Raw genomic sequence first — 14,991 nt, 5'->3', positions numbered from 1 at the left:
ATGGCAAAGCTTCACAAGAACCATTCGCACCCAACCATCTGCGAACGTAACCACCAAGGATTCACATTTTCGCTGTCTTTCTATATGCTGTTCGAGGCTGCCGCTTAGCGAAAATCTTTGCGGTGCTAATTAAGACAATAGTCAACGCTTGGTGCAAAAACGGATCGTGTGCCATATGTGCGTATCAGGTCAATAACCTTCGAATATATACAGTAGAAACTGCTGTGTTAAATCTTTTGTGTTTGGGGAATTATTATGCTAACTTGAGACCATGCTTCTTCTTTCCTTGTGGCCATACCCATTCGTGACAATAGTTAAGTGTGGATGCCTGTGACCGTCATTTGTCGAACGTTCAGATTAACTCTCTTGCCTGACATCCAACCCTTCCACGTGTCAAACTTTGAAGTGCCTGCATCATCATCAGCGCACGATGGCCAATCTGCCAGCCATTCTGGGCATGTTCCTGGAACTATCTTGGGCACAGCATGCCATGCAAAGCGTGACGTGCCGTCCATATACACAGCATCCCCGGAGCGAAGTCGAATAATTTCACAGCCCTTCCCATCGTCATGACTAATAAGGAACAGGCCATCACAACCAAAACTGACACTGATTAAGCCGACATCGCATTCTTCACTGACATCCCGATGAGGGCTCAACGTATCTCCCGGCGAGTAGACATTCAAAATAGCTGCTTGTGCTTCCGTTTGTGGGAATGCTGCATGTAGTACACTTGCAACATCTTCTGGGAATGCTGGCGGGCGCTCCGCCGGATACTCTTTGGTAGTCCAATTATACTGGCCGCCCAGAGTTGCCCATCGGAGCTTCTTATTTAGAATTTGTTGAACAGTCAATGGCTTGTGTACGCCTGAATCCTTGGGGTAAACCACACGAGCCGGATCATCTTCGAAGAATGACAGGACGCCATTGCCTTCTGAGCCATTACCCGCCGACGACGTCGATGTTCCACTTTCAATGGGGGCATTTTCCGTTTCGCCCGGATAGGTGATGTTGTAGTGTAGATGAAGGTTTGTTTGATGCTCCTTGTTAGACAAGTCTCTATGTAATAAACGAGACAACAGCTCTACTTGTACCGCCGGAGGGAGCAATGACGGGATCATTTGCAAACCTACCATTTGTTAGGAGCCGATTCCGCTATGACTTGACAAAGACAATAGGGCATGGTGCTGACCAGAGACAGACTGATGTGTATATACTGGGATATCCTTATGCAGAGTATCATCATCCTTTTGACTTTCTCCGTATGCACGGACAAGTTGGTGGAACACTGGCTGCAGATGCTCACCTGGCATCCATTGTGCGAGAGAGATGTCACTTGGAAGCTTATCGGTATTTAGAGCTTGGAGATCAATAATCTTATGATCCAAATCTATATCCGATAGTGTGGCTTTTTGGATCTCTTTATAGCGGTGACGGATGGCCTCTGGCGGGCGTTCATGGGCATTGAGTTCTTTAATATGAGCCATAGCGGGAGATAAGTATGATACTCGGTGAATCAGTTCACTGTATGTAACATCAGTCCCAGTATATTAGTGCGAACTCTATCCTCGACTTGCGACCGATAATTCCATATGCAAAATTTCGGTGTCTATTGGAAGATATGAGGATTTCTCGTTTGCCTGGAAATGTAATTTATGTATGCATATCTACATCCACAATAAAAACTCAAAAAAAAAAAAAAAAAAAAAAAAGGAAAGTTGGAAGGTACTCACCGCCTTGAGACGCGGGTTTGTTTACGGTTGTTGATATCATTTTGACCGCCTTCGCTCCCCACCACAGAACGGGCATGAAAAGACTCCAGTGAAGTGACCCATCGATTTGACAACGCAAGTTTTTCGGAATTGGCTAGTCAAAACTCTTAAAAGCTCGAGATTGGAGCTTAGTCGGCGATCAGTCTGCACTTCCCGTAGCTGTTGATCACTCTCCCTTGAACCGACACGCAGCTACTTGACGCCAACCAGAAAACCCCCCGTTATTGTTGTGCTTCTCGCTTCTTCCCCGGGCAACACAACGCTGTCGTTTTGCAGTGCATTTCTGCGTACTGCCCCGCGCTCCGGTGGCTCAGGAGAGACGATTGACTTAATATCCTTCGCCTGAACCAAGCCTGTAACATTATCCTTCAAAAATCACGTAGTCACCATGGAGAATTACCAGAAGATCGAGAAAATCGGAGAGGGTAAGGTTCCGAAGAATGGCCCTAGGCTCTGCAGCCCTTGACCACCCCTTTTTTCAAACAGTTGAGGCTCTTCAGTGGCTAATGCGTATCCTTCTCACTAGGAACCTACGGTGTTGTCTACAAGGCCCGTGAGCTCACACATCCTAACCGCATTGTCGCCTTGAAGAAGATTCGGTTGGAGGCAGAAGATGAAGGCGTTCCAAGCACGGCCATCCGTGAGATCTCCTTGTTGAAGGAAATGAGCGACCCCAACATTGTACGACTCCTCAATATTGTCCATGCAGATGGCCACAAACTGTACCTCGTTTTTGAATTCCTGGACCTGGACCTCAAGAAATACATGGAGGCCCTCCCTGTAAGCGAAGGTGGACGTGGCAAAGCACTCCCGGATGGCTCTGCACTAAGCAAGAGTATGGGACTGGGGGATGCCATGGTCAAGAAATTCATGGCCCAGTTGATTGAGGGAATTCGCTATTGCCACAGCCACCGTATCTTGCATCGGGATCTCAAGCCTCAGAACCTCTTGATCGACCGTGACGGCAACCTGAAATTGGCAGACTTTGGACTGGCGAGAGCTTTCGGTGTTCCTTTGAGAACATACACCCATGAGGTATTTACATTGGAAACTAGTTGCTCTAGTTCTACATTGGCATTGACCCTTCAATCTTAGGTTGTAACATTGTGGTATCGCTCTCCCGAAATCCTCTTGGGTGGACGTCAGTACTCTACTGGTGTTGACATGTGGTCTTGTGGAGCTATCTTTGCAGAGATGTGCACTCGGAAGCCGCTTTTCCCTGGAGACTCTGAAATCGATGAAATCTTCAAGATTTTCCGGTATGTTGACCCACTTGTCGAAGACACGAAAAAGAGAGAAGGGAAAAATAAAAGGACGTTATGATCTCTGACTGCTTTTCACTACACAGACTCCTTGGTACACCGGATGAAATTGCCTGGCCTGGCGTCACCTCCTTCCCCGACTTTAAGCCGACCTTCCCCAAGTGGAAGCGTGAAGAAACCCGCGCACTCGTTCCTGGCTTAGAAGAGAACGGCCTTGATCTCCTAGACGCCCTTCTCGAATACGATCCAGCACGGCGTATCTCTGCTAAGCAGGCCTGCATGCATCCATACTTCCAGAACGGTAGCTCTTACTATTCCGGTCGCACCCGCAGGCACTAAGAGAGACCCTCATGATGTGTAATGTGTCCGTGGGCGGCTGCGGCAGACTCAGTGGTGCTATCCGTGTAGCGTAACAGCGCTCCTACTGCCTCCCTTCCAAATATCTTCGACGCTCTTATGCTTTTTTTCTTCTTTTATTCATTTTTCCTTTTAATTTCATATCTTCCTTTTCCGACTGGTTTGCGGTTTATTAAATGTCTTCTACTCCTTTGTTCATGGCGTTAATCATGGTGCGATGACCGGCAGGAAAGAGATTAGGTTACTGGATATTGCAAGGAGTGTTGTTGTCTTGATGTATGCATACATACCCATTCATAAATCTTTTATATATTGTGTAAGTTTCAAGGGGTACAGCAAGAAGGATCGTAACTACTCCGTACCACGTGCTGGATCACGGGTTTAGGGTGCTTTTTGGTGTGCCCAGCGCGATCCAAGCAATTGGCCAGTAAGATAATCTTCGCTCAGCCTCAACGATTCCTTCGCCTTGGCCTAATTTTCTTCTGAAGGCCTGTGTGGATTTTCCCGAGTGGGGAAATCAAGAATTAACTCAAGTGTCACTTTCAACATCCCAATAGTCCCATCGCTTATCACTATACTAACTAGGTTAGTGATGAATCATGGCCCAATAACATCAATTATCACTGTGCTTTTAGCTCTACTAGACCGACTGCTAACGTTTGGTTAACGGAGGTTTGCAGAATTACACAGCCTCTAAGTGAATTCTGGTCTGGGCCTGTCGACCAGCCCAGCCAGACCAGACTCGCCAACATTGAATTGTTGGCTGTGTTCTTACTCTGAAAACAACGTAGTCATTTCCCTGCATATGCACCTGTTATTTTGCCACTCATATTACATGGACTTTAATATACGCTTACCCCGGTATGAAATTAGTGAACATGTTACAGTCGAGCATGGAGGTTCGGCGGCCTGCAGAGTCCGTTCAGCTGCCATGCTTTGATAAGTACGGCGATACCTCCTATTTTGAGCATGCCAAATGGGGGCCAAATGCAATACTCGGGGATCCCGTTAGCAAGGGCTGTCAGCCCGTTGACTCAAACGGTTTAGAAAGCGTTCGGCATAAGCGCAGCTTGCATATCATTCGCTTATACTCCGAATCGCTGAACTAAAGAAGACAAGCTAAACCCTGCCATTGCGTACAAGGCGTCCCGGGCTAAAATTTAGGCTGTATATCATGCGGCACCCCGATTGGCTCACTTTTCATTCTGTATTAAAAGGTGTGTGACGAGAGAGGTCCAGTCCACCAACTTTATCAGTCTGATTCGCTCAGCCTCAGGTTTCGACACGAGGTGGCCGTGTGAAGCCTTTGTTTCAAGGCTATCATTAGATTGTGCCTTGGTTTTTTTTCTTTTTCCTTTTTACTTGAATTCTGAGCTGGGAAAAAAAAAAAAAAAAAAAAAAACCTCTCGCTTCGACGTATAAAAGCCCCTCAGCTGTATCGGTGACTCTCGATGCTGCGACCCAGTCTCAAACTCATCACCACCCCACTTGAGGCCATTAACCAGTAGGCCCAGATAAGGCTCGCAAAAATGGATCACGACGACGATCTTACCGACATGGTTTTCACTCCACCACTCTCAACACGCTCAGGGGGTCGAAAGCGAAGGGCAAGCCAAACGCCGCAGGAAACCCTGCGACAATTTTGGAACCAGTTCAACTCCAAATTCCCAGGAAGAGTCTATACTGTACTGCCCGACAATCCCTATGCACGAACCAAGGCAGAAAGGGTACCGAAAGGTGTTATCCAGGGACAAGATGCGGGCAAGTCCTATGAGGAAGCCCGGAAGGAATGTCGACGAGCCGTCGATCGCATTGTGAAAGAGTGCGAGCGACTGAACCAAAAATATACAGACCCGCATTTCGACATAGAAGTTGATCTCAAGTCGGGAAAGAGGAACTGCTTGGATACGCTCGAGGAGGGAAATATGGAGATGCGTCCCAGGGGTGTGAAGAGAGTGACAGTAAGTTATGCAGCACATGCCGCTGCGATCAAAAGATAGCCATGATCTGACATGTGGTTTTAGGAAATCTTTGAGAAGCCACGGTTCTTCGTCAATGGACCAACTGCTTCCGACGTGCGCCAGGGTCGCGACGGTGACTGTTGGTTCATGGCTGCCCTCTGCACAATGGGCAATAAACAGGGTTTGATTGAGCAGATTTGTGTAGCCCGGGATGAGAAGATCGGTGTCTATGGATTCGTCTTCTATCGAGGTATGTGATATCTTGTGCCAATCTTCTGCTGATACAAAGGACACTTACACTTTCCAGATGGTGAATGGCAACAATGTATCGTGGACGACAAATTGTACTTGCGAGCGGCCGACTACGATGAATCCGTCGATGAGCGGCCGATCTGGGACGACATCAATCGGGCTGATACAGAAGAAGAGTATCGCAAGGTCTGGCAGACTGGATCGCGAGCTTTGTACTTCGCTCGGTGTGTAGATGAGAACGAAACTTGGCTGCCATTGCTTGAAAAAGCTTATGCAAAAGCCCATGGCGATTTTTCGGCCATAGAAGGTGGTTTTGTAGGGTCAGTGTTGCTACTACCCAAGGATTCTATTGGCAACTAACATTGTATAGGGAGGCTATTGAAGACTTAACTGGTGGTGTTACTTCCGAGATCCTGTCGAGCAGCATCCTAGACAAAGATAGATTCTGGAAGGAAGAGCTCATGAAAGTCAACAAAGAATTCCTTTTTGGTTGTGGTACCGGCTTGTACTCTAACTGGCTGGACCCGAAGTATCGAGGCCCTCCAAGAGACAGAAAGGGTATATCCGAGAACCATTCATACTCGATTATGGACGCAAAAGAAATCGATGGAGAGCGCTTGCTTCGTCTAAGGTATGTCTATCCGAGAATGTGACACTGCATCACTAGCTGATCAATCCAGGAACCCTTGGGGTAAGAAAGAATGGACTGGCGCATGGAGCGACGGGTCAGAGCAATGGACACCGGAGTGGATGGAAAAACTAGGACATAAATTCGGCAACGATGGTGTATGGCTCCTCGGATCTGGTTTACTACGAGATACAGGCTAACAACAGATGTCACAGTTCTTCTGGATCTCCTATAATGACCTTCTCAAGAAATATCAGCACTTCGACCGTACCCGTCTGTTTGGACCAGAATGGTCGATCGCACAGCAGTGGACTACCGTGAATGTGCCATGGTCTGCCGACTACCACAGCACTAAATTTATGGTGAATGTGACCAAGGCAGGCCCAGTAGTCCTCGTCCTCTCCCAGGTAAGCTCCTGCACCCAGGTTGCATTGGCACGCATGACTTGGGAGAAACCCCACTAACCTAAAAAAAAAAGTTGGACTCGCGCTATTTCAGGGGGCTAGCTGGTGAATACGGCTTCGTCCTCAAGTTCCGGGTGCAAAAGGAAGGCGAAGATGACTACATGGTGCGCAGCCAAAGCAGCCACTTGATCTGTCGATCCGTGAATGCAGAAGTTGATCTCGAGCCTGGCCGCTACCATGTATTGATGAAGGTCACGGCATACAGAAACGGCGAGATGGAATCGACTGAGGAAGCGGTAAGCCGCTTAGCACCGATCAAACGAGAAAAACTAGTCCAGATCGGTCTCTCCTACGACCTGGCGCATGCCAAAGGCATGGTAGCCGAGACGGAGGATGAGAGGCGAACACGCGAGGAGATAGACCAACGTCGCAAGGCAGTAGAAAGACAGAAACAGATCGAGGCCACCAGAAAGAAGTTGCAAAAAGAATGGATTCGGCAGCAGAAGATGACCGCTCGGAAACAAAGAATGGCTGAGAGGCTTTCTGCCAAAAGCCACAGCAACGCCGTTAGAAACAAAGCCATCGAGCAGATTCTCACTGACGGTCCAGTACAGTCTCCGGTAGAATTGGGTAACGGCTCAGGTGATGGCTTTGGTTCGAAGCATACAAGGAATGGAAGCGTGCCAATCATACAGTGCAACGGTGTTCATGTTTCCGAAGCCGAGATCACCGGGAAAGGACAGTCGGTACAGTCGACTTTAGACTCTACGTACTCCAGTCTTTCATCATACCATGAAGATTTGGACATGTTGGAAGGATTCGAGTTTGACCCTGACCTTGATATGCCCCCTGAAGAGCCAGCAGAGCCGAAGCCTGCACACTTGACATCCAATGGCTGTCTGGAGGAGATCACCAGTGACCCTTGGAATGCTGTATGTGTCGTGGGCTTGCGGGTCTACTCCAAAGATCCGCAGTTGTCACTCGAGGTAGTCCGTTCCATGTCTGAGGGTGATACCGGTGCGGCGCTTGATATGGACGATCCCCTGAAGAGTGCCTCCTTTAGTCGACTGGAAGCTAACTAATTTTATGATCTTGAACACGTCTTGGTTAATAAAAATAGCGGCTTTTCTCTGGTGTCTTAGCGATTGATAACAATAGTGTTTTATAAGTACAAGCATAATGTGGATATAATTTAATTTTTGGTTCATTCATCCATTCATTATTCATCTCATTGCCATATTTTATCATTACTATTCTAATAGCATCAGCGTGTCATGAAACCAGGCGTTCAACTCCGCATACCTAAATACAACTTCAAACCTGTTAAAACAAATATAGCACAGAAGAAGCCCTGCAAAAGGCTTGGATAGCAAGACGAAAAGAAAAAGTGGGAGAAAAAAAAAAAAAAAAAAGAAGTCCCTCTGCACACTTTTTATCATAGTCTGGCCGTTGCTAAGATGCCTGGATTATTCTTGAATTCGGGGCTTTTAACCGTGCCCTGCATGGGGGCCAAGTCACGTTCCTCAAGAGCACCTGGCTCGCCAGGCTCAGGTTTGAAACCATCATATACTCCAGCCAGGAACTGCATAAAAGCTTCCAGATACTGGACAATTCTCTCTTCGGGTACACCCCTCAGCACCTCTGACAGGATACCGGGTGCGTAGTAGGGAAGAATGGCAGTGCCATCTTGAATGCCATTTACACTCAGTCCCTGCACCAGATCCGTCTTTATAGAAGATGGCAAAGTCGAAATAGCGTTCTGAAACTGCTCTGCTTTTTCCTTAGTCTCCACTCGCCCCATGCAAAGAAGTCGAAGAAGTGCACGCTGTTCCAAGATTTTAGTAGATAGTGAAGCGAACCCATCGGCCTTCAGAATATCAGCACGGTAAGCCAAATAGCTATCGTAACATTCTGGCCAGTCTGGGTTTTCCATCGCGCGATATTCATCCAAGAGCTCAATTGCCTTCATATAGTGACTGAATATCGGCTGCGTCATCACAATGCACCCGCGCGGGTCACTATGCGCAGCAGCCCCTCCCACATCCAGCAATGTTACCATGGCTTTGATATTGAATGCATCCTGGAGCTTCTGGCCATTATCCAGAGCAAGCATGCTGTGCGGGACTGTTTCCCCCTGGACTATTTGTGAAATATCAAGTTTCGAGCCGATCCTCAGGCTCTGGATGATATTATGTTTCTTGGTTTGATCTGTGATGCTTTCCAACGCAGGCACTAATCCCTTCTCCGCGGCCTTGAGCAACACTTCTCCATGGTTCTTTTCCGGGATTCCCACGCTCTGGGCAAGAGCTTTATCCTTCCCGATATCGTCAATTGCAATGGCAACAATAAGAGCGTATATATCCTCTGGGGTAGGCAATCCACGGCAAAAGAACTTCCGCAACTTTTTGAAAGAGTCCTCTTCAAGCTTCCCGTTATCTTGACCGCTTGTGAAAGTGTCATAGTCGCCCGCCAGGATCCATTTGATGGCCAACATGCTGGTTAGTGTTCGATTCACTTCGTGGAAATCCTTCCCGAAGACTTTCTGTGATGGTGTCCCATCCCAATTCCTCGTTGCACCGGATTCCACGGTGGGACTTGCATTCTTTAGATGATTGAGCTCCGTCTTAAAGGCGTTCTTGAAAAGTCCAAGAACCTCATCATCTGATTTGGTGATAAATTGGTTGTTTTTAACAATATCAACAAGAGTCTCCTGTGGGTCGACCATATTGGACAACAATATCTTGAGACAATAAATCTATCACTGCATGAATTAGTAAGAAAAAAAAAAAACTGGGCTCAGCGCCACGATAAATAGATGGATTTTTGCACGGGGCCGCGTTTGTGAGAAGAGGCTGAGTGTTATACTAAAGAGAGGGTCATTGCCCAGCCGGGCTGGGGGGGCCTAGCGGTATTTTAAACAAAAACAAATGAATAAATTTGAAGGTGAAGAATTTACAAAGTTCGAGGAAAAATTCTAAGTGAGAATTGGCAAGGGCAAGGGAGACTGAGCGACAGCATTCTTGGATGATAGAATATTAGAATACATAAAGAGCTGCATAATTTAATCCCGATTATTACTAAGGTAATCCATTATTTCTATTCTGGACTACAACGAGCGTTTCGAAACATCCCGCCATTTTATCCTCTTGCCGTTGTTGGAAAGTTCCCGCAACCGTCTGAACTTTTACCTTTTGTATACGAGCATACTTGCGCATTGCTTTGAAAACACCTCTGATAACCCCTTTGCCTGTCACACGACAGACTCATCTTTCGGCCAGACTACAAGAGCACAAGGCTCGTCTCGTTTTCATATCTCAAGTCATTCAATTCCTGTCGGTAATAACGAATACATATCCCTGAAGTAAGCAAACCTAGGCGTCATCAATAACCTGAAACTAACCAAATACAAACACCATCCTCACCAGTAATCATCCATCTATGTACCACCAGGTCCTTTATTCAAGGACCCCTAGTCCGACACCACACCATAAAACCACCGAAACTGCTAAGTTAAACCCAACACCAACCCCCAGAAAGAATCCTAACACTACCTACCCAACCTCTCGGCTTCGACAGGAATCCTGCAGAGCCTCCAGCCCGTGCGTTTAGGCATCCTATCCTAGGCACCCACATCGGCGGGTCTCTGACATTCATGCTAGCGCTTACAGAAGCAAAGCCGATCAATGCAGTAGCAGCGGCTCTCGAAGCCGGCCTTTGATTGGACAGCGCTAGACGAGTACTACTACTAGTATTAACTTCGCCCGCTCAATCAACATCAATGACCACCGCCACAGTTGTTACCATGGCGAAGAACCCTCTATCCACAGGGTTTGCTCACGTTGCTTTACGTGCGAAAAGGGGAGGTTTTCTTTGTTTCTTTGTTTCTTTGTTTTTTGTTAACTCCGAAACGGTGTTTTGATGTATTTGTGTCACCGCTTCTCTTTCTTCGGTCGCCTGGGAAGGATGTTCTGGAATTATTGTCTTCGGAGTCTCTTACTAGGCGAGAGTATCCGGTTCCTGGGTTGAGATGGGGGGGGACAATCTAAGTTGAGAGATGCTGCTGACTCTCAGAGAGTTGTGGATATTGATGGATGGCAATGACGATATGGCAATGAACGGGCCATTTTACGAATACGAGCTAAGAGCCCCGTGCCCAACCTAATTGTGAGCACGATACGGAGCTGAATACTCTCCCCACCGTTGTCGAAAGACCGCTTTCGCGATAGCCACCGGGTGGTTTAGACTACCGCGGAAGCCGTGCGAGGTGACTTCTACTTCGCCGCAGTCGACCCACTAAAAACCTACAAGTGACTCTACCGTGGATACGGTTTTCGGTTCGCGAAGGTATACATGCCATTGCCTCTTCCAGAAGGAAGTGGGTGCGGTGATATTAAGCCAAGACGAACTGCGCCGCATCTATGACGCTCGATCCTGTGTCAACAGGCTCATGAGATGGTCAATGCGTCCTGTATGCTTCTGGGGTCACAAGGAAGGCTTCGCTTTGGTGAGGAGTGAGTTACGCTGTGTCAGGTCCCTCCTGGGACGTGGTCAGCCTCTGGTCAGAGCGGTGGTAGGGAATGGGTGGATGATATGTTACGTTGCGGAACGGGGTGATCAACGAACCAAATAATACTCCGAAAAACCAGGAAGTGAGATCAAAGGTCCCCCAAAGATGGGGATGATACAGTAAAAACAAGATGACAAGAAAGGAAAACAAGCAAAAAGAAATCAGAATGCTCCCACGCGGATTTGAACCGCGGACCTCATGATTACTAGTCATGCGCTCTACCAACTGAGCCATAGGAGCTGTTCTTGAAAGACTTTTTTTATGAAGCATATATGATCTACCATGCGTGAGATGTGAATATCAAGAGGACAAGTTAATCCTATCCTATCAGATTGATTGGGAAAGCAGAAGGTGCGCGGAAATACAATGCGCTTCTATACGGCCTGCGACTCATTAAAATCAAGAAAAAGGTTTGAGGACATGTTAACACATATTAATTTCTATCTTATAATGTCTATAAAGAAGACCCCCCGAAAGCGTTCCCATTTGGAGTATCCCACCAGGGCTCAATATCGGAAAGACTGGGCAATGCAGGGTCCTCCCCGAAGGTATTGACATTGCCAAGTTGGGAGAAACTACTATCTCCAAAATTGCCCGAAAGCAACTGTAGGTCAGAATTACGAATCCAATCGAACTCCCCAGGCACCCCAATTGGCTGAGTCGCGTCGAGAGGATGCTGCCCAGAGGGTTGTTGCGGTTGGTTAGGAACGGTGGCAGTAGCCTGTGATGTCGCTGTCGCAGAGACTGGGTAGTTGATCTGGCTTCTCGGGGCTGTGATTCGTGTTTTTTTCCTGGAAGCATCTGCGTCCGAGCCAAGGCCTACTAGATGCTGCGATGATGGACGGTTGCTTATTTGGCGCTTCAGAGCTGAACCTGACCTGCGCATATGGGCCTGCCACCTTCGTTGGAGACTGACTAGGAAGTCACGGGTCCGTTTGGCATTCTCGAACGACTGGCCCAGTTCGTCCAATGCACGGAAACAAAGATTCAGATAAGCAACCATTTCCGCATTGTTATTGGGGTTGTCACTGGGACTTCTGCCAGAAGTGGAAGTGTTTGAAATTGTGACGTAAAGGAGCATCAAAGCCGCGCTGAATATGATGGCCACAACTTGGTTGTTCATGCGACGGAATGTATAGAACTTCTCGTAGATATGGAGCAGCCGTGCGATTGCCGTCGAAGACTCGATACACATTCGCCTAGCATGGTGATAGCCTGGTCCCTGGCGAGGAGCCCGCGGCTGGATGTAACTTTTCGAAACCCAAGGTCGGTGCGTGAAAATCACGATTTGGTGATATTGCATACTGCATTCGAGTCAGCTTATCCGTTTGATTGATTTTCCTATTCTGACAGAACACATAGACATACTGGAGCATGAGGAGCTGGGGGAGTTGAGGAATTGTATCGTTCTCGAGGTTAATATCCAGAATAGACGGCAGATTTGCTTTCCAGGCAAACAAGTCATCTGTTACCCTATGGCACAACCTTTGGAGGTCATGCCGAGGGATATCGGAGCAACCATACCTGCACCGCATTAGTACACGTGATGGAAAATGATAGCATTAAGCCATGCTTTCAGAAAATTGAGCGCTCACAATATATGACCAACAGGTGAGATTATCTCCCATAGAACGGCAAATTGTCTGCTGATCAATTCATTTGGATTCCTTAAACCGTGCTTTAGGATGTCTGATTTCGTTGGAAGTCCATAAGGATACCATGTGCTTTCTTTCTCTGCGCCTAGATCGGACGCAAGCTTCGGGACGGTGATGTCTCCTGCATTCATTCGAAATGGCCTTCCTAAATAGAAGCCCCAGAAACTATAGCGATGTCAGGCCTTTGAGATACATCACCACGGGTTCAACCAAACATACTGATCGGCAGTGTAACTTCCCCAGAACGCTATTCGCCGCACATCAGCCTCAAAGGCACCTATTTCTCCTTTCTCAACATAGGGTGTCATGTCAATGTGTAGTCCAAGGTCGAACGCGAGCCTTGTGGACATCCCTAAACCAGTATCAGCGTCATATGCCTCCAATCCTCAGCATTTACTACATACCACTATACAGCCACCCACGAGCATCACGGTTCGCAGAACCTTCGTGGCAACTCAGAATTACAAGTGCCTGTACTGTAGCAACACAGGGAGAGTCCAGCTCAATCTCTAGAAGAGCTTTCGCCCTGTCTGCGAAGAATTCTGACAAAGATTTAGGAAAGGTGATGAAGGTAGGATGATATCTTGCTTCAAAAGCGCTTCCAATAGCACACCTAGCTTTTCGTTAGTCCGTATACCGCATGGTGTCTAGCATGAAACATACATCGCATTCGTAAGAACTTCCGAATAGAATGGCGTGTCATCATACTCGTTCCTCCACTTCGATCTAGCAATCATATACATATCTTTATCAACCACATAAGTGCTTGTATTCTGCCAAGTGAAATACAGCTCCACAAGATGGTCTTCAAGTGCTTGGTCAACGGGCTGTCCAACTCGTAAATGATTCAGGATATCCTGTCCATCATGCCGGACTGTGCGCGCATCAGGACGTTGGCGCTGTTGGGTCGCAGAAACATCTACCAGGTTGAGGTTCGACGTCGCTCCATAAAAGCGTAAGTGACCATCGCCCGCGATTTTTAGGGTACCAATGCGATTCGAAATTTGCTCGATAACGTCTTTCTCCGCCTCGTCTTCGTCGCCGCTGTCTGATTCATACTCTCTCTCGTGACGGGCTTGCCTGAGCAGCTCTCCGGGCTGCTGCTGCATATCCGGGGTCAACTGCAGGCTTTCCGGACTAAGACTGTTTTCCTGCGAAAGACTGGTGCCGTCATTTAAATTGGCATAGATCGTGTCCAAACTCTCTGCCGTTGGAAGTGTAAAACTCCAATTCGCAGGAACATAATGGCTTGTAGGAATGGAATTAATCCCGAACGAATTCACTGTTTCTCGGCCTTTCTCAGCCGAAGGAACGAGCTTTTGATTAGACAACGCATTCTGTGGCGGTGAAGGAATCTCTGGGGGACGCCCATTTGTATCCGGCAAAGCTGAAGGGCTGCTGTGCGCCGGTGAATGCGCAACAACTTTTTGCGGAATAGAGATCATTTCATTAGATACGCTCGTTTCTCTTTTCTTCGCTAGCCCGCGGGGAATCTGTAGCGTATCCAAAACTCTGTTGACCCCCGCCTCATCCTCGGGTTTCATTGGGGGCGGTTCCAGCCCATGGTCATAAATGAACTGACACAGTTGATCTATTCTAGCAGAGAACAGCTCTGTGGCAGCACGAAGAGATACCCTGAAGTAAAGCTAGTCAGCGCCTGTCTGCTGTGCGCGAGCGTAGATCACAAGCTTTGCCTGCCTTCTCGGGAACGCGAGATCTGCTGTACTCAAGACACGATATGCATTTCCAGATTGACCAGCAGTAGACACTAGATGAGCTAAACATACTTCCGTTTGTCATCGCCGTGTTGGTATTTACAGTCTTTGCCTTTCCTCTCACAGTTATGGCAATGTGGAGTAGCTCCGTCGCACTGGTAAAGAGCCGTCAGTTGGGAAAAATACAATATAGGTCATGTGATGATCGATGAAAGCATCTCGAACAAAATCGCCCACGTACCCTGATCTTGCTCTCCCGGCAAGGAACACATGCCGTAGTGACATGTTTGCGAGGCGCCCTCTTGGGCTTCTCTGAATCAGGCTCCATCGCACAGGTTTAGTGTGGCGGGAAGCGTGGGGGAGACGAAATTCTCTCCGGTTTTTTAGAAACAACCGGGGCGGCTAATTCACAAAACGA

At 47.7% G+C, this 14,991-nt stretch overlaps 5 protein-coding genes and 1 non-coding gene across 6 annotated transcripts; 2 read left to right on the top strand and 4 right to left on the bottom strand.

Annotated features, from left to right (window-relative positions):
* Positions 1-147: 147 nt before the first annotated feature.
* alkB (oxidoreductase, 2OG-Fe(II) oxygenase family) lies at positions 148-1,672 on the bottom strand. Its single transcript, XM_032078061.1, has 2 exons — positions 1,193-1,672; positions 148-1,129 (listed from the first exon to the last, which is right to left on the bottom strand). Exons 1-2 carry the CDS (start codon positions 1,485-1,487, stop codon positions 315-317), a joined length of 1,110 nt encoding a protein of 369 aa, XP_031932494.1. The 5' UTR covers positions 1,488-1,672; the 3' UTR covers positions 148-314.
* Positions 1,673-1,816: 144 nt separating this feature from the next.
* Positions 1,817-3,707, top strand: nimX (cyclin-dependent serine/threonine-protein kinase CDC28). Its single transcript, XM_032065239.1, has 4 exons — positions 1,817-2,197; positions 2,299-2,807; positions 2,868-3,031; positions 3,121-3,707. The coding sequence occupies exons 1-4, from the start codon at positions 2,161-2,163 to the stop codon at positions 3,371-3,373; spliced, it is 963 nt and encodes a 320-aa protein (XP_031932493.1). The 5' UTR covers positions 1,817-2,160; the 3' UTR covers positions 3,374-3,707.
* A 1,064-nt stretch (positions 3,708-4,771) lies between these two features.
* On the top strand, positions 4,772-7,944 carry BDV27DRAFT_120916 (calpain-like protein; the record flags this gene model as incomplete). Its single annotated transcript, XM_032065238.1, has 7 exons — positions 4,772-5,352; positions 5,416-5,602; positions 5,660-5,924; positions 5,975-6,235; positions 6,285-6,390; positions 6,448-6,639; positions 6,711-7,944. Coding segments are annotated over exons 1-7 (2,447 nt in total), but the record flags the coding sequence as incomplete, so codon positions are not given.
* Positions 7,945-8,071: 127 nt separating this feature from the next.
* On the bottom strand, positions 8,072-9,361 carry BDV27DRAFT_165588 (uncharacterized protein; the record flags this gene model as incomplete). The annotated part of the gene is made up of 1 exon (XM_032073973.1): positions 8,072-9,361. The coding sequence occupies one exon, from the start codon at positions 9,359-9,361 to the stop codon at positions 8,072-8,074; it is 1,290 nt and encodes a 429-aa protein (XP_031932491.1).
* Positions 9,362-11,370: 2,009 nt separating this feature from the next.
* BDV27DRAFT_t26 lies at positions 11,371-11,443 on the bottom strand. The gene has a single exon. It is a non-coding gene; the product is annotated as a tRNA-Thr (tRNA).
* A 214-nt stretch (positions 11,444-11,657) lies between these two features.
* Positions 11,658-14,901, bottom strand: BDV27DRAFT_153090 (transcription factor domain-containing protein; the record flags this gene model as incomplete). Its single annotated transcript, XM_032071711.1, has 8 exons — positions 11,658-12,507; positions 12,560-12,727; positions 12,799-13,023; positions 13,078-13,210; positions 13,263-13,471; positions 13,522-14,493; positions 14,646-14,728; positions 14,815-14,901. The coding sequence occupies 8 exons, from the start codon at positions 14,899-14,901 to the stop codon at positions 11,658-11,660; spliced, it is 2,727 nt and encodes a 908-aa protein (XP_031932490.1).
* Positions 14,902-14,991: the final 90 nt, after the last annotated feature.

The sequence above is a fragment of the Aspergillus caelatus genome (genome assembly GCF_009193585.1).
Source record: "Aspergillus caelatus strain CBS 763.97 unplaced genomic scaffold BDV27scaffold_12, whole genome shotgun sequence".
In the NCBI taxonomy this organism is placed as follows: Eukaryota; Fungi; Ascomycota; class Eurotiomycetes; order Eurotiales; family Aspergillaceae; genus Aspergillus; species Aspergillus caelatus.
Note: the sequence above shows the minus strand (reverse complement) of the source record. Positions and strands in the feature narration are given on the sequence as shown.